General features: G+C 45.5%; 1 protein-coding gene across 1 annotated transcript in view; it reads left to right on the forward strand.

The window, feature by feature from the left end:
• Positions 1-18,214, forward strand: part of SIPA1L2 (signal induced proliferation associated 1 like 2) — a 117,998-nt gene that overhangs the window by 88,373 nt on the left and 11,411 nt on the right. The window contains exon 3 of the mRNA XM_084997483.1: positions 11,985-12,071. Coding sequence (XP_084853609.1) covers positions 11,985-12,071 — 87 coding nt within the window. The remainder of the gene's footprint in view (positions 1-11,984; positions 12,072-18,214) is intronic.

An 18,214-nucleotide genomic window follows, 5' to 3' on the forward strand; every position in this document is an offset into this window, starting at 1 on the left:
GGTGCGGCCCTAGAAAGAAAAAAAAAAAAATTCCAGTTTTCTGAAGTCCTGATTCTTTTATTTCATGGCACAAAATGTCTTTCAGTAAATCATTCCAGTTATGTCTATGTGCGATCTATTTTCCTCTTGCTCATGAGCTAGACCTCGGTTGAAGATAAAGGCGGTCATGGCTGTGCCCAGGGTCTCTCTGTTCTGGCCAGGCAGCAGCCTAGGGTGGGCCTTCCTTTGGAAGAAGGGGTAGTCACAGACCTACTGCACAGAGACCCGGAGTAAGCCTCCCTGGGGAGCACGCCTTTATCAGATTTACTTAAAATAGCTCCTTGCAGATTCTTGGAAAACTTTGCTGTCTGGCTGTTGCTGAGGGAATGAGGAGGTGATTTTTGTCATGTGCAGGTGCCAGTATGTACAAGCCAGCCTGCTCCGTCCTCAGCCCCAGGCCTTTTGCAGACACTTAGGAAGGAGCACAAGAAAGGGGCAATTCCTGGGGGCGTTCTGGCTCCTTGGAGGTGAGGTGGGCTCACCCACCCTCCCTGGACACTGGCTTGGTTATTTCCTCATCCTTGCTCTTAGCTTCTTTTTCCAGCTGGTTAAAGTCTGTTTCCGTGTTTGTACCAATGATGTTATCTCTTTTTGCATCAGGTTGCTGTGAGAATTAAATGAGGTGATGTAAAAGCAGACACCTCGGCAGGGCCCAGCCCCCAGCAGACTTGAGGTCACTGTGTTTTTCTCCATCCCTCTGTGGGCTTTGGCCTCCGTTCCTTTGATTGAGGCTCTGGCTTCTTGGACAATGAGGAGTGAGGTAGGTTGGGGTCAGGTTGTAGGGGATCCCTGATAGCCAGGATGAGAAATTTGCATTTCATCGTTGGCAGAGGGAAGCAACCAAAGGTTCTGAAGGATTGGACGTAATGAGACTTCATGAAGGTTATTCTGGCGCTGCGTTCAGACCTAGAAGTGGATGCATTTTCGAACTTGATGACAAAATTGTTATTCATTGTAAGAGAACTTCTTTAAAGGTACACTCTGCTTCCAGTGAATCGTTGTATGTTGGAGCTACTAGAAATAAGTAATTCCTGATGGAGAAAATGCCCACATTTTTAAGCACGGCACAGATGTACCTCTGTGGGCACGGCACAGATATACCCCTCCTCCCTGCAGGAGGTTGAATTAAATAATTGCTGTATCTCTATTTATGTTGGGTATCTTTGAAATGATGTTATTATGGATTAACTAACAATAAAATGAAATTTGTGGAGTTCCCACTATGGCAAAGTGGGTTAAGGTGTTGCTGCAGCTGTGGCTTGGGTTTGCTCCCTGACGTGGGAACTTACATATGCCATGGGTGCTAGCCACCACGCCCCTAAAAAAAAAAAAAAAAAAAAAAGGAAAGAAATTTGCCTGTAGATTGCTGCATAGCCCAGAGGCTTTCCCACGATTATGGATGTAGGTGGTAGCAGTGCAGTGCTTTTTATATTTATCATAATAGCTTTAACAACAAATGCTAAATATTCAGAGCTTATTTTTTATATATCAGATTCAGTGTGATTTTAAAAAAATAAGGGGGAGTTCCCATTCATGGAACAGCGGTTAACGAATCTGACTAGGAACCATGAGGTTGCGGGTTCGATCCCTGGCCTCTCTCAGTGGGTTAAGGATCCGGCGTTGCCATGAGCTATAGTGTAGGTCGCAGACATGGCTCGGATCCCGCATTGCTGTGGCTGTGCTGCAGGCCAGCAGCTGCAACTCTGATTCAACCCCTAGCCTGGGAACCTCCCTATGCCGTGGGTTCAACCCTAGAAAAGACAAAAAGACATAAGTAAGTAAGTAAGTAAATAAATAAATAAATAAGGAATGACAATATGTTGTCTCCTCTGTTATGAGTTGGGGAGGTATTGTTTTCAACAATGTACAGAGAAAGAGAGAGAGAGGTTTCAGGCTCAGCACATTCTTTTCCTGCCCCCCTTGCTTTTCGTTCATCAGCAGGATCAAGGTTGTCCTTGCTTCCAGGTTGTGCAGATGTATTCCGTGTATGCAGAGAACGCTGCCTCAGAGGTAGCTCGATTGTGAGGCTGTGCTGGAAACTGGGTTTCTCAAAGTGTTCATGTGATTCTCTTTCACCGTTTCTTTCCTTTTGTTGATATATTGGAGGGGAGGAAGAATTTTTCCTCTACCCTTCTGCGTTCTCTTGGTTGGTCCAATCATCAACTTGATGTAAGCTGTAACAGGAGAAAAATGAACATTTCATTTCATACGTACGTACCCATAGGTATGGCACCTAAGAAATGACCAAACCAAGATGTTTCTGGACCTTTGTAGACAAATAAACAATTATTTGTGATGATTTGAGGGTTTGGGCTTAGAAGTAGCAAATTGATGAAGAAATAAAATTTACTTATACACCTTCCTCTGCCTGAATTCCCTCTCTCTGTCAATAGTAGACCCTCCATCCTTCGGGAAGGTTGGGGTGGTGGGACTTTCCAAGTGAGCTTTGTTTCCTGCTTCCGAGGGAACAGAGGGAGGGCACAGTGTCCTTCTCACACTGGCTGTGTCTCAAGTAACTTTAATTCAATATATTCAATATGCTGAAGTATATTTGGGGGCAGCCTTGCCTAAACCCCATGGATGTCAGTAAAAAGCAGCACAAGAGCAGATACAGTTGATGGGGGATAAAGTCTCAATCTAGCTGAACATCTCTGTTGCGTAAGAGTTATTGTGTTGTTAACCGTCTTAACTCATAGATGCGGATACTGGCAAGAAAGAAATTTAAGACTTGTTCAGTGTTGACAAACCAGGTTTTATTTATGTATTTATTTTTGGCTGTGGCACGTGGAAATTCCTGGACCAGGGATCGAACCCGTACCGCTGCCGTGACCCAAACTATGACCCGGATCCTTAACCCACTAGGCCACCAGGGAACTCCAGCCTGGAGTTCTAGAAGGAAAAAAAAAAAAGATCAGTATTTGATTTCATTTCTTAAAGAAAATCTTATAGGCCCTTGGCTCTTAGAATGCAAGAAGACTGTTAAAGGTTTCTACATGTTCTCTATTTTCAGATGTCTTCATGTTAAATATATGTGTCTGCTGGACTCCAGAGCTATTTTCCTAGAACACTTCCGTGCATTGCCAGAGGCACCGTGGCTGGCCTCTGTCCTCATATTTCTTTTCTTCGCTTGCCTTAGGGCCCTCTGCCTGTGGGTTTCTGTCCTCAGGGAGGAAATAGGCAGGGTGGGAAGCAGGCAGGCAGGGGTGAAGCTTTGCAAATAAAGATGTGGGAAAAGTGTCAAGGGAATTTAGAGTCCAGGATGAAGGTCCCATCTCATCGCTCTCTGGTTCTCCCGATTGGTGCCATTGATTTTTTTCCTTCTCTCTTTGTGTGTGTGTGTGTGTGTGTGTGTGTGTGTGTGTTTGCCTTTTCTAGGGCTGCTTCCCACGGCATATGGAGGTTCCTAGGCTAGGGGTTGAATCGGAGCTGTAGACGTTGGCCTACACCAGAGCCACAGCAACACGGGATCTGAGCCGTATCTGCGACCTATACCATAGCTCACGGCAACGCTGGATCCTTAGCCTACTGAGCAAAGCCAGGTATTGAACCTGTAACCTCATGGTTCCTAGTCGGATTCCTTAACCACTGCGCCACGACGGGAACTCCAGGTGCTGTTGATTTGACCTTGTGACTTCACAGGGAGAAAATAGGCTGACACCTTGAACCACCCAGCATGGGTCTTGGTGTTAGGGCTTAGCTGGGCTTCCCCCGACAGCACGCACCCAGGGAGCAGGTGCAGGCTTCCAGGTACACTGTGGGCCTCCACTCTGCACAGCAGTAGGAATTAATAACAGCCACCGGTAGAATCAAGCCAATTCTGGGTTGCTGAGTCAGGGGGCCTTTTGAGGCATGAGCGCCGTCGTCAGGCTCCTGGTGGACAGATGCTGGGCTACACGGTGCACCCAGGACCGCTGTTCCCTCAGTCCTTTCGTCTACATTCCTGCACAGGGAACAGGATGGTTCTGACCAGCTTGGAGTCGAGCACAGTGTTGGCTCTGCACAGACTATCTAAGGTTTTGTTTAAAGGCCAGGCCATGTGGGACCAGATGTCCTTCAGGGGAGAACAGAATCCATTGACAAGTACCTTCCTAGGAGATGCAGAAGGGAGACCCTGTAACAGGGCTTTTCAGGCTCAGGGTGACCAAGGAAAGCACTTAATTTCTGTTGGTCTTTTACCTCATCTGTGATACGAGGAAGTAAACTCAGTGATTTTGAATACCTTTGACTGGACCCTAAGCCTCAGCCTTTTCACCCAGAAGTATGGGGAGGGCCTCCTCTCGGTCCCTCAGGGCCTCGCCTGAGGAGTTAGCTGGTCACCCAGAACCAGAGGTGATTCACAGAAGGGACCCTGGTCTGAGGGCTGCTTTGCTCATGGTGGTGACCTGGAAGAGGGCTGGAGACCCCGGAATGATGAGGCAAGTGAACCGGCTCCCTGTTTGCTCCGCAGAGGACACTAGGGGCGAGGCAGCCCATTCGGGGCACCGCAGATATGCCAGTACCCACGTCCCAGGTCAGAGAGTTGAGGACGCATTGGAAAGAAGGTAGACACAGAGTTCCTATTGTGTCACAGTGGATACAATCTGACTAGTGTCCACAAGGACATAGGTTCGATCCCTGGCCTCGCTAAGTGGGTTGGTGATCCGGCATTGCCATAAGCTGTGGTGTAGGTCGCAGGTGTGGCTTGGGTCCCGAGTTGCTGTGACTGTAGTGTAGGCTGGCAGTGGCAGCTCAGATTCAACCCCGTAGCTGGAACTTCCATATGTGGCAGGCGGAGACCTAAAAAGCAAAAAAAAAAAAAAGAAAGAAAGAAAGAAAAAGAAGAAAGAAAAAGAAAAAAGAAAAGAAAGTAGACAATGGAGTCCTCCTGCTGTTAAGGTGAAGAACCCGACATAGTGTCCATGAGAATGTGGGTTCTGTCCCTGGTCTTGCTCAGTGGGTTAAGGATCCAGCATTGCCGCAAGCTGTGTCATAGTTCGCGATGTGGCTCGGCTCCCAAGTTGCATGGCTGTGGTGTAGGTTGCAGCTGCAGCTCTGATTCAACCCCTAGTCTGGGAACTTCCATATGTGCAGCCCTAAAAAGAAAAAAATAAATTAAATTAAAATTAAATAAAAAATAAATAGGAAAGCAGGTACAGCTTAGAACTGTGCTTCTGCTAGACGGTGAGTACAATAGTTCTCATTACTGTTTCCTCATGTTTCTTACATTGCTCCCTCTGAGGAAGAGAGTTTCAGCTTATCCATTACTTATTCATTACAGTCATCCTGCATGACAAAAAATATTCTGGGTGTAACCCTTTTTGTAATAAACTTCATTCCTGTTATCTCTGATGATCTCCCAGAAAAGTGCTCTATCCCTGATGGATAACCCTCATTAGCACTTGTGAAATAGAAACAAAAAAGCCTCCGTCATGTCAAGGGCAGCAGTGCAAGCTCAAACACCCCCATGCCAGTACTGGCAGGTCACAGGTGAGCAGGAATGCCGGCTGGGGCCAGGGTTGGGGTGGGAGTGACAGGACAACCCCCTCCCACCCCACCCGCCCAAGTGAAGCAGGAGAGGAAGGCCCCCAGGGAGGCTCTGGGTGTTTCTTAGGCAGCTGGACCAAGCCTGGGAATGTCCCTTAGTCCTGCAAACTGGCACTTTTTTCTCAAATGTGGCAGAGGGCAGTGACAGCCTCAATAAGAGGTCATACCTCCCTCAAAGAACACCTGCCATTACAGGGATTTCTGGTCCTTTCAAAGCACTTTTTTTTTTTTTTTTCTTTTTGCAGGAGAACACTTTTTTGGGAAGCACAGACTCCCTTTCCAGAAAACCCAGGACCACTTTTTATTAAAACCTTCCCACCAATGGTACTCAAGCAAGAGCACCTAAAACGAAGTCTCTAATCTTGCTGGGTTCCAGGTACCCAAAGAGCATTGCTACAGAGTATATTCAAGAGCTTCCATATTGCTAATTTCTACTCTGCATAATCTTGAAAGCCCTTAGTGTTTAGTGTTTTGTTACTACATATACCCCCCAAAAGGTGCGCATGCACGCATGCATGCACACACTCACACACATAACTGAGAAGATGAGAGAAAACTATTTCCAGACTTTGTGGCCACATTTTGGGTACAGAGCTGGGACGCCCCCCTGGCTCACAGTACTGGGTCCCCAAGCGGCAGCAGGTGCACCCACTCGCCAGTAATTTGACCTTGGCATCTAGGTCTGTGAGGTAGAGCATATGATGTTCTTTTTCCTGTTACCGTCACCCGCTTAGGCCAGCTGACTCCAGGAATTTTGTCTAGAGTTTTGTCTACCTTCTTTTCTTTGTTTGGGTTCTTAACCCACTGAGTCTGCTTTTTAGTCCTCACCTGTGAGGTAGATCCTGTCCTTATCTCCATTTGACAGATGAGAAAACTGAGACTCAGAAACTTAGGTTGCCTTCCTAAGTCACATGGTCTGTGAGCGTGGAGTTGTGGTTCTAACCTCTCGTCTGACTCAAAGGCCATCATTACATTACGTCTCCTGTCAAACAAGGAGGGTGGGCAGAGTATTAAAGTGTTAGGAATTTTTAAGTCAGGAAAATGAACTTCTTACTGGTAAAGTCTCCCTTGTTACGTCATGTTTCGATCTGTGAATGTCAGTGTGTATTTCACATGGGAATTATAAAAAGGATGGATTGTTTCTTTCCTTCTTTTTAAGCAACTCAAGTGTCTTGCTGTTATACTATTGGTTTTGTTATGTGTTTGTGTACAAACGAATTTTTTTTTTTTTTTTTTTTTGGCTTTTTGCTATTTCTTTGGGCCGCTCCCACGGCATATGGAGGTTCCCAGGCTAGGGGTCGAATCGGAGCTGTACCCCCAGCCTAAGCCAGAGCCACAACAACGCAGGATCCGAGCCGCGTCTGCGACTTACACCACAGCTCACGGCAACTCCAGATCATTAACCCACTGAGCAAGGGCAGGGACCAAACCTGCAACCTTATGGTTCCTAGTTGGATTCGTTAACCACTGCGCCACGACGGGAACTCCTTTTTTTTTTTTTTTTTTTTTTTTTCCCGAATATTTCTTAATTCTGTGGATCAAAATAGAATTTGTTCCAAAAAGTAGGGCATTCTAAAATAAACTGTTTGGTACCACCAAATTAGCATGCCGTTAATATTAGATTAAAGCACTTTCTTTGAAACATAAACATCTTAAGCTATTGGATTTCTCAAGTATTTGCACAGAAGAGAAATTGGTTTTTAATGTTTCTATCTATGTCTCTTCAACTATTGTTCTTCTCAATCAGTTCAAGTTTTTCTAGGCAAAAGAGCTTTTTATTTATTTTATTTTATTTATTTATTTTTGGCTATGGCAAACTGAGGTTTGATGCGGGATCTCAGTTCCCAGACCAGGGACTGAACCCAGGCTACAGTGGTGAAAGTTCTGAGTCCTAACCACTAGACCGCCAAGGAGCTCCCTGTTTTATTTTTAAAACTTTTTAAAAAAATTTATTCTTCTTTTTACGGCTACGCCTGCAGCATATGGAAGTTTGAGGGTCAGGGGTTGAATCAGAGCTGCAGCTGAGACCTGTGCCACAGCCACAACAGCACCGCATCTGAGCCGCATCTACAACCTATACCATAACTTGCAGCAACGCATAACCTACTGAACGAGGCCAGGGATCGAACCTGCATCCTCATAGAGACAACATTGGGTCCTTAACCTGCTGAGCCACAGTGGAAACTCCCTTCTTCTATTTTTTTTTGATGTGAAAACATTCATGGGAATATTGCAATTGTGAGACAAGAAGGCAGAATTAGAACTTAGGTTTTCAGTTTTTGTTTTGATAAGCTTTGCACCCATCTGCTTCCAGATTTTTATTTTGTGTTTTATGTGTTTATTTTAAAATTCAATTGTATTGGAGTCTCAGCTTACAATGTTCTATTAGTTTCTCATATACAGCAAAGTGTATCAGTCATGCAGATAAACGTATCCATTCTTTTTTTTTCCCCGTATAGATTATTACAGACTATTGAGTAGATTTCCCCGTACTATATAGCAGGTCCTTGTTAATCATCTGTTTTATAAAGTAGTGTATCTATATTCCCACCCTCCCCATTCTTCCCTCCCCTCAACATTTTCAGGTTTTTGTCGGTGTTATCAGGCTGTCTGCTAGCTCTGTCGAAAGGGCTTGTTTATTAGGTAGCCTGATTCCTTACAGGTTTGATTTTTCCACTCAGTGCCTGGGCTTTCATGACTGCCATCAAGCACTATGCGGAGCAGAGTGAGAGGAAAGTGGGTCTTCGTAGGCAGGGACAAAGAGGCCAGGAGGACAAGTACATGGCCTTGACCATTGTGAACTCCTGCTGTTAGACTCATTCCCTTCCCTCTTCTTTAAGGAGTCTTTGTGTGTGAAAACCAACCATGTATACAAGACATTGGCAAGATATTGTGCTTCGAGGCAGAGCTGTGTTGCTGACGGAAAGAAGAAGGACTGGGGTGATGACGGGAGTGTGGCAGGTGGGGCTGAAATAGTGGGAGGCGCTTCCTAGGTCTTGCTGCCTGGTTTCTTCCAGCTTCTAGCCCCCATGTCTCAGGTGGAGGCATGTCCTCTGACTCTGAAGGTGGGGGGGCTCTTTCCACCAGGCTCCTCCCCAGCTCCAAGCAGTGTGCTGTGCCCTTGTCCTTGGCTGGGTGTGAATATCGGAAGCATTTTCTTCTGTTTCAGCTACAGGATGCCTCCCTAAGGAGGAAGACACCTGACACTCCAGCATTTGTAACTGCCATTGGACCTTAAAGCTCTTTTATGGAGTCTACCTCACTTGTTTTTCATCTTAATATGTATGAAATTGCTAACCCTGACAAAAATGACTAGTAGAGTTTTTGATGGTGTTGCTTTTCAATATTTGTAATGTACACATCAAAAAGTAACTGTGATTAAGAATCCCACTACTATGGCTTGGGTCTCTAGAGGTGCAGGTTCCACCCCAGTCTGGTACAGTGGGTGTTGCTGCAGCTACAGCATAGGTCACAGCTGCAGCACAGATTCAGTCCCTGGGCTGGGAACTTCCATATGCTGCAGGTGTGGCCATTGAAAAAAAAAAAAAAAAAGTGGGAGTTCCCGTCCTGATGCAGTGGTTAACGAATCCAACTAGGAACCATGAGGTTGTGGGTTCGATCCCTGGCCTTGCTCAGTGGGTTAAAGATCCGGTGTTGCTGTGAGCTGTGGTGTAGGTTGCACACTGGGCTCGGATCCCACATTGCTGAGTCTGTGGCATAGGCTGGCAGCTACAGCACCAATTCGACCCCTAGCCTGGGAATTTCCATATGCCTTGGGAGCGGCCCAAGAAATGGCAAAAAGACAAAAAAAAAAAAAAAAGGTAACTTGCTAAAAGAACTGTCATGATGATATGCTGCAGAATTCCTTGCTACCGGGGATGTGTTTGATGGGAATGTAAGGATTGGTATTTAACAGAATTGGGCCTTGGTTTCAAGGCGCATGTCTCCATTCAAGAGGCAAAGTTAAATGTAGTATCCTCACCTGGGTGGCAATTAATACTAATAAAATACCTAGCAGAAGTTTTGTTTTGTTTCTAAGAATAGGGAGAAAATTTGCAATTGAAGAATATTTTATAGAATTGTATTTTTCATTTTGCCTAAACGAATTTTTAGACATTTGGCTTGCAGAAAACTGCGGTTTGGGTTTTGTAGTAAAACCATTTAAGATGCAGGCTTCTGCTTGTGTCATATTTCAGACTCAAGACATTTTACAATCAAGCAAAATGTGAAAATAGAGATTTATAATGGAAATGTTGATTCAGTTTGAGCCAAAGCCAAACATTCATGAAGGAAAATTAGATTAAACAGTAGATGTTTAGAGAGACTTTAAATTGTGACAGCTTTAAAAAAACATATGTTGTGGATATTTCCCAGGCTCTGAGTGTACTCTCTCTGGCAAAACCTGGCTCCTTGATGTTTCAGCCATTTATTAAATTCTCTTTTTATCTTTCTTTGGACTAGTGGACCCCAAACTCTCAGCTTAGAGTCTGGCAACTGGGGACTATATCATATACATTACTGCAGGATCAAAACCTGATGTTGTCAGTGGAAGTAATTCTGTCCTGTCATATTGTATTATATTTATGAGTGTAAATTGCCATTTTAGATTGTGACTATAAAGCTACCAGTTACAACTGATTTATTCCATTTGTCAAAGCTCAACAGATAGGCTGTGCAACTAATTTATTTTCATACACTGTTCAAATGGGGATGCGGGGCTTGAAGTTATGAGAAGCTGGGATCTGTGTTGGGGAGCAGGTAATGGGAGGGTTCCTGGAGTGGCTGCGTGTACCTGCTGGAATGGAGACTCTTCTTTCTCAAAGTTGCAAGTAGGACCTCTCTGCCTGCTGGACAAGTAGGACCTCTCTGTGGTGATGCCAGCTGAGGCTGAAGCAGGCATCTGGGGTTGGCAGGATTGCTACGTGCTGTTGGCCCCCCCTTATCAGATACACCATTTGCAAATACTTTCTCCCATTCCATAGGTTGCCTTTCCATGTCACTCTGTTGAGAGTGTTCTTTGATTTTGATGAAGTCCACCTAATCTTTTTTTTTGGGGGGGGGGCATACCCATGGCATACAGAAGTTCCCAGGCCAGGGATCCAACAGCAGGGACAACACCAGATCCTTAACCACTGGGTCACCAGGGAACTCCTGCACCTAATCCATTTTTGCTTTGGTTGCCTCTTTTTCTGACATCCTACCCAAGAAATTGCTAAATCCAATGTCATGAAGATTTTGCCCCATGTTTGCTTATCAAATCCAGTGAATGCTATGGTTCTAGCTATTGCATTTAGGTCTTTGAGTTAATGTTTGTATATGGTGTGAGGTAAGGATGCATCTTTGTTTCTTTGCATGTGGATGTCCAGTTATCCTGGTACTACTTGTGGGGAAGACTGTTCTTTCCTTCTTAAACAGCCTGCCTTGTGGAAGGTCAGTTGACCACATACAGGAGGGTTTATTTCTGGGCTGTGTTCTGGTCTGTTGGACCTGGTCTTTATACCAGGACCACACTGTTTTGATTACTGGAGGCTTGTAAGTTTTGAAATTGTATCTTGGGAGAGACCTCGAGATTGCTTCTTTTTCAAGATTGTTTCGGCTATTCCAATTCTCTGGAGATTCTGTATGAGTTTTAGGATGGACTTTTCTCTTCTCACAAAGCACATCGTTGGGATTCTGGTAGAGATTGCATTGCTTCTCTAGATCGTTTTGGGTCGAGTTGACATTTTAAAAATATAAAGTCTTCCTGTCCATGAACATGGCATGTCTTTCCATTTATTTGAGGCTGATACTTTGAAATATACATCTTTCCTTGGCCAGAATACAGATTTGGGTGCGGCCAGGCAGACCTGCTTAGATTCTTGTTCTGCCACTTGACAAATTGTTCAACTTTCGATGAGTCTTTCCCATGTCTCTGAGCAGTGGTTTCCTCTTCTTTAAACGGAAATTGTGTGAATATTACGTATTGTGTGGCTAGTACATATTGGGTTATCTTGGACTTCTGTCCTGTAGAGGACACCAGCTTTGTCCTCTGTGTTTTAACCCCCACTTTGCCTGTTCCTACTTTTATTTTATTTTTTTTTTTTTGTTTTGTTTTGTTTCTTAGAGCTGCACCTTCAGCCTATGGAAGTTCCCAGGCTAGGGGTCAAATCAGACCTGCAGCTGCCAGCACACGTCACAGCCTCAGCAATACCAGATCTGAGCCACATCTGCAACCTACACAACAGCTCATGGTGATGTGAATCCTTTCACCCACTGAGTGGGGCAGGGATCAAACCCACATCCTCATGGATACTAGTCTGGTTCATTACCCTGAGCCACAACAGGAACTGCCCTGCTCATATTTTAGACTGAACCCTGAACTCAGGACTCCTAGTCTGGCTTCAAACCTGTTTCCATTCTCCCTTTTGGTTTACTGGTCACAGACTCTCTGGCCGTGCCCTGCCATATACTCTTTGGTTCTGTAAGCCTGGACCAGCTGGGATCCAGCCCTTGGAGAAGTGTGGACCTGGGTGAGTGTGGTTACCATGGGGAAGGGGATGCGGGGGTGGCGTTAAAGGGCGGGTGGCGTTAAAGGGCAGCCGCTAGCACTGCTTTTGAACTCATGGTTTAATCACATCATGATGTGCTTGTGTCCTGTTTTATACTTTGCAAAGTAGTTTCCGACCCCGCAGTTCGCCAAGATGAATCAACACGAGAAACACCTAAGGAACTTGTTAGAAACGGTCTGGGGGCCCCACACCCAGTCTCGTGAGTGAGAATCCTAGGAGAGTAGCTGAGGAATTGGTGTTTTTGACAGACTCTTCTCAGCCAATTTTCTGGCAACTGGCCTGGCCCCAGTCCACAGACAGGCCTTTGGGAAGCCCTGACCTGTCGCTCTGCCAGTTCCAGAATCTCGTGTTCAGACACTGACAGGGCAGATGTGGACACGGCTAAGGGCAGAGAGAGCCCTGCACCCAAAGGCAGGGGTCCCTCCAACCATTCTCACCTCCTGTTTTCTACTCTGGGGACCTTGCTTCCAAGGGCCTCTCTGACGTGCTCTCTATGATGAAAACATGATGCCTGGCCCTGCTCTGGCTCAGGGATTTTAACCTGGACAGGAAGGCTGCTGTCTGTTCAGCTGGATCACGGAGCAGCTAAGCCTCAGAACATTTTTTTCAAAACACACGTTCCAATTCCCTGGATACGAGTGTTATGGGATGTGCTTTATCACCCTCAAGAAGCATGTGAACAGTTTGGGAAGCTAAATTTACTTCTCATCCCCTCACCCCTAAAAAAACTGCACTAAAAGGCCAGGCAGGTGAGTATTTCTCATGTGCTGAGATGAACGGAACATACAACTGGTTTACAGGAAGGCGTGATCAGTGCAAGCTGGGGGTTCCAGCCTTGGCCTGGAATCAGGATAACAGCCCCAGAAATAACTGTCGGTGTATATCAGGTTCTGATTGTGTTGCAGGCACGTGCTCATAGGCATTTTGTATATGTGATTGCATTTGGCCTTAAAACCCCCTCTCTCCTATAGACAACTCCATCTTGCTAGGGGCCGACTCCTTCCTTCCTATTAATTAGGCCTCAAGTGGCAGTGTCATCTTGTCTTTGTGGAATACATATCATAAAACCTCTTTTACAAAAGTTTCCATTGTGGCTCAGCAGTAACAAACCTGACTAGTATCCATGAGGATGCAGGTTTGATCCCTGGCCTCACTTAGTGGGTTAAGGATCCGGTGTTGCCGGGAGCTGTCGTGTAGGTGGCAAATGCGGCTCGGATCCTGTGTTGCCATGGCTGTGGTGTAGCCTGCAGCTCCGATTCAGTCCCTAGTCTGAGAACTCCCATATGCCACAGTGTGGCTCTCAAAAACAAAAACAAACCAACCCTCTTTTACAGATGATGGACCTGAGATGCTAGGAACTTTGGGAGTTTCCCTGGAGGAAACACTGAGTGACCTAGCCAGTGTTTGAACTTAGGGCTCACGTCATGTCTGAGTTCTTGAAATCGCAAAGGGGTTGTCATGATAGAATGGAAAGGACATTCTGGGGGAGATGCTGAGGAGTTTCTAAGGATGATCTTGGCCGAATGGAACTAAATTGGGGAAGGGCCTTCAGTGTGATACTTGGGGGCTTGAGAAGTTTTATTTTAAACTGAGAATAAAAGTAATTCCTACCACATAAGGTTATTATTGGAGTTAATACTTGACAAGTACATAGGAAGTGCCCATAAATGTTGCGATGAGAGTGTGATTTTATTTAATGGGACATATTATTTCATTTTTTTAAATTGGAGTGTAGTTGGTTTATAATGTTGTGTTAGTTTCAAGTGTATGGCAAATTGATTCAGTTGTGTGTGTGTGTGTGTGTGTGTGTGTGTGTGTGTGTTGTGTGGCCTCAGTGGGTTAAGGATCTGGTATTGCCATGTAGGTGGCAAACGCGGCTTTTTCATATATACTTTTCATATATACTTTTTCATACTCTTTTACCTTTGTCATAAGATACTGAATATAGTTCCCAGTGCTATACAGTAGGGAATAAACAATAATAATATACAAATACTTGTTGTTTACCTACTTTATACACAGTAGTGTGTATATGTTAAATCCAAACTCCGAACTCCTAATTCATCCACCCCCCCACCCCCACCCCCGAGCCCAAGTATATCCTGTCAGCAGAGCAAGCCTGGATTACAGTTGCCGGGTAGAAACTTCCAGTGCTATGGACTCATGTAAGTGGTTTCCAGAGTTTTCTCAATTTCAGATTTCATTTATTTTCCTTAAAGCTAACTTTAAAAAAATGTTATGAGTAAATAAATTGCCAGGCATTTAGCTGTTCATTCTGAGTAAGAGATTTTAGTAGTTGAGAAAGAGAAAAATAGGAAGATTGGAGAGTCATGAATTTAACTTTACTTTCCAGCTTTTCAAATTGTGTTTAAACCTCTAATTTCTGATCCCAGTTGTGTCTGAGAATCACTTTTTTTTTTTTTTTTTGGCTTTTTGGGGCCACACCCGCGGTATATGGAGGTTCTGAGGCTAGGGGTTGAATCAGAACTGTAGCTGCTGGCCACAGCCACAGCAACACCAGATCTGAGCCACGTCTGCAACCTACTCCACAGCTCACAGGGACGATGGATGCTTAACCCCCTGAGTGAGGCCCGGGATCGAACCTGCATCCTCCTAGATACTAGTCAGATTTGTTTCCGTTGGAGCCACAATGGGAATTCCCAAGAATCACCTTTTAAAGCTACAGATTCCAGAACTCACCTCTTGGGACCAGAATCTCAGGACTACAGAATCCAGGTATAAATAGTAATTTTGAAATTGGTACCCACTGGTCAAAACTATCCCTCATGTGGAATATTTATCTTTTTGCTTAGAAAGTGGTTCTGAAGTTTTAAGAAAACTTTCTAGTTAAACTGCATCCTTACGAAGGGACTTGGGCTTCAATAAAACATCTGTGGCTAAAATACAAAGGAAACCGTAAATGCAAGTAGAATAAATTGTAATACGTGACAAGAGTTCTGGTTAAGCAGGCAGAGTGCAGGAAAAACAGGTTGGTTCACCTTCATTGACAAAGGGTCGGAGGAATTCCACTTTAATCACAGTGACTATCACTCCTGAAGCCTGGGAACCAGCTCATCTCCTATCACCCAGCCTGGTGGTGAAATGCACTCAGGACACCCTTCCCTGGAAGAGGCAGGGCCGCCCTCAAGATGTGAAACAGACCTCCTAGCACTTACTCTTGCCTTCTGTTGGCCAGAGTTGGCAACACCTTTTATTTTTTTCTCACGAGGTAAAATTTGCAACTCTTTACTCCATGTAAAGAGCCAAGAGAGAAGCAACTGTGGTGTCTCATTCACCATCCTATAGTCACATCTGCTGCCCCCTCCAGTTTTATAGATGAGTGGGTTTTTCATCTTAGCAATAAAGAAGGGAAGGTGCCCAGCTCCGAACATGACTCTAGCTCATATGAACCAGGAGCAGAAGCAGGAAATCCTCAAGGGGACAGTCTTCTGGCCACGCTGCATTCATCCAGGTGCTTTACCTGGAAGCTTTCATTGGTCCCTTCTGAGCCAGGAGCTGTGTCACCCAAACTTCTGTGCCTCACTTGGCACTTGGTAGGTAGGTAGGTGTTTGCTGCATGGATGAAAAATGTAGACTAGGATATAATAAAGAAACAGAGAGTCTTTTCAAAGTAAAGTTTGAGGGTAAACAAGAATGAATTGGCCGGGCAGAGTCATAGGTTATAGATCTGAATGCACTGGATGTTTTCACTTCTTTTTTTTTTTTTTTTTTTTTTTTTTTGGGTCTTTTTGCCATTTCTTGGGCCGCTTCCAAGGCATATGGAGGTTCCCAGGCTAGGGGTCGAATTGGAGCTGTAGCTGCCAGCCAGAGCCAGAGCCAGAGCAACTCAGGATCCGAGCCACGTCTGCAACCTACACCACAGCTCACGGCCACACCGGATCGTTAACCCACTGAGCAAGGGCAGAGATCGAACCCACAACCTTATGGTTCCTAGTCAGATTCGTTAACCACTGTGCCATGTCGGGAACTCCTGTTTTCACTTCTGATGGAAGAAAAAAGACGTTCCAAGCAAGGCAGATTAAATAAGCAAAAGCACAGAGGTGGGAGGGGAGGAGTCGGTGGGGGTGTGGTTCTGCAGATCTTCTCAGCCAGAGCGAGATACATGAACCCAAATGGATCACTTCTGACAATATCATATTCAAATAGAAAGGGAAAAAGAACAGTGAATAACAGTGAGTGTTTTGGGGATCCCATGGGAAATCCATTTTGCTCCTAACTGGTCTGACCTGAGGCAGATCAGCTAACTTCTGGGTTTATAAATTGAGGGTGTCAGAGTGGATTTTCCCTCTCCTTTAAGATCTGATGTTATGATTGTGAGTCCGAGCAGTGATGAATACTGAAACGCCAGAGGGCGGTCTTTGGTGTAAAGGAAGGAAGGAGGATTCTTTGAGGCAAAATAGAGAATCAGTAAAAATGCTGCTGTTACTTGTGTGGTGGAGGTTTTGACGTTGTTATTAATGGTGGCCCTGTGGATGCCAGACAAACACTTGAGTTTCCCTTGGGATATTTGGGTAATGAGTGGGAGCCAGCTGGGACCACTTGCTTATGAGTTGGGCCTGGGCACCGGTCTCCCTGGAAACACTGGGCTGGAGGAGCAGCCGCCTTCCGCCAGGCCCATGTTCAGGGTTACCCACAGTCTGGTCCCAAGGTTCTAAGACGGTCAAAGCAGGGGGGTCCGCCTGCCATGTGAGGGAAGAGCCTCGGAGACAGACTGGAAGGAGAGGTGGGCTAGAGGACAGCAACCCTACTTACCCTCAGGATGGCCCCTCCGGCAGGGCAGAGCAGGTCAGGCCTTGGAGCATCCTCCCTGCAGCCCCTCCCCCGACCCTGATCTGAGTGCGCACCTCTATCCCCCAACCCCCACGCACACCATTCCTTTCCTGAGGCCTCAGAGCCCTGGAGATGAAGGCAGTGAATTTGGCTTCTCTTGGACAAAGTCAGTAATTTTGTTTTCTTTTTATTCCTCAGCTTTATTGATTGATTGATTTCGATTCTTTAGGGCCACACCCAGGACATATGGAAATTCCCTGGCTAGGGGCTGAACCAGAGCTGTAGCTGCCGGCCTACACCGCAGTCACAGCAACACAGGAACTGAGCTGCGTCTGCAACCAACATCCATGGCTCACAGCAACGCCAGATCCTTAACCCACTGAGCGGAGCCAGGAAATGAACCCACGTCTTCATGGGTACTAGTCGGTTTCATTACTGCTGAGCCACAATGGGAACTCCTATTCCTCAGTTTTAAAGGCCATATGTAACGCTGAGAAGCTACCAGCAATGTTAGAAAGGATGAAGCCACTTGGTTTCCAGTTCTGATCCTCTTGATGGATGGTCATTTGATTGTAGCAAATTACTGACTTTCCTTTTCCATTAAATGGGAGAGTAGTCTCTCCTCTTTTCTCTCTTGAGGTCTTCCTAGATTCAGATGAACAGAAAAGGGTTTTGGAATTGTGAAATCCCTAAATAAGTATACTGCACTGATGTTAACATTTTATCATAAAAGACATTGAGTGGTCACTTACGCTCTCTGGGTCTTACCCATGATTTTTAGGGAGGCTGTGGTGATATAGTTTCCATACTTGCTGCCATGACATCAGTTGTCCTTGGTTGGCACTCTGCTTACTTCCCCAGACAGGTGGCCTTGACAACCATGGCATCTGCATCTCTCTCTTCCTTATTAACCCAGAAAGTCAAAGAAAATAGTGATTTCCCCTAATTACAGGTTTTTTTTTTTTTTTTTTTTTTTAAGCTTTTTAGAGCTGCACCTGCGGCACATGGAGAGGTTCCCGGGCTAGGGGTTGAATTGGAGTTGTAGCCGCTGGCCTACACCACAGCCACAGCAGCACAGGATCCGAGCTGCATCTGCGACCTACACCATAGCTCACGGCAACGCCGGATCCTAACCCACTGATGGAGGCCAGGGATCGAACCCAGGTCCTCATGGATGCTAATCAGATTTGTTTCCACTGAGCCACAATGGGAACTCCGTGTGACCATCATTTTTGTAAGGAAATAGAGTTCTTACTGTTCTTTGTGTTCTTTGAATAAACTATTACAGAAGTTCCCCCTGTGGCACAGTGGGT

This window comes from Sus scrofa, chromosome 14 (assembly GCF_054392235.1).
Source record: "Sus scrofa isolate SSC_HxYL_T2T_F1_AM1 chromosome 14, Sscrofa_HxYL_maternal_Yorkshire_Landrace_v2.0, whole genome shotgun sequence".
Taxonomy (NCBI): domain Eukaryota; kingdom Metazoa; phylum Chordata; class Mammalia; order Artiodactyla; family Suidae; genus Sus; species Sus scrofa.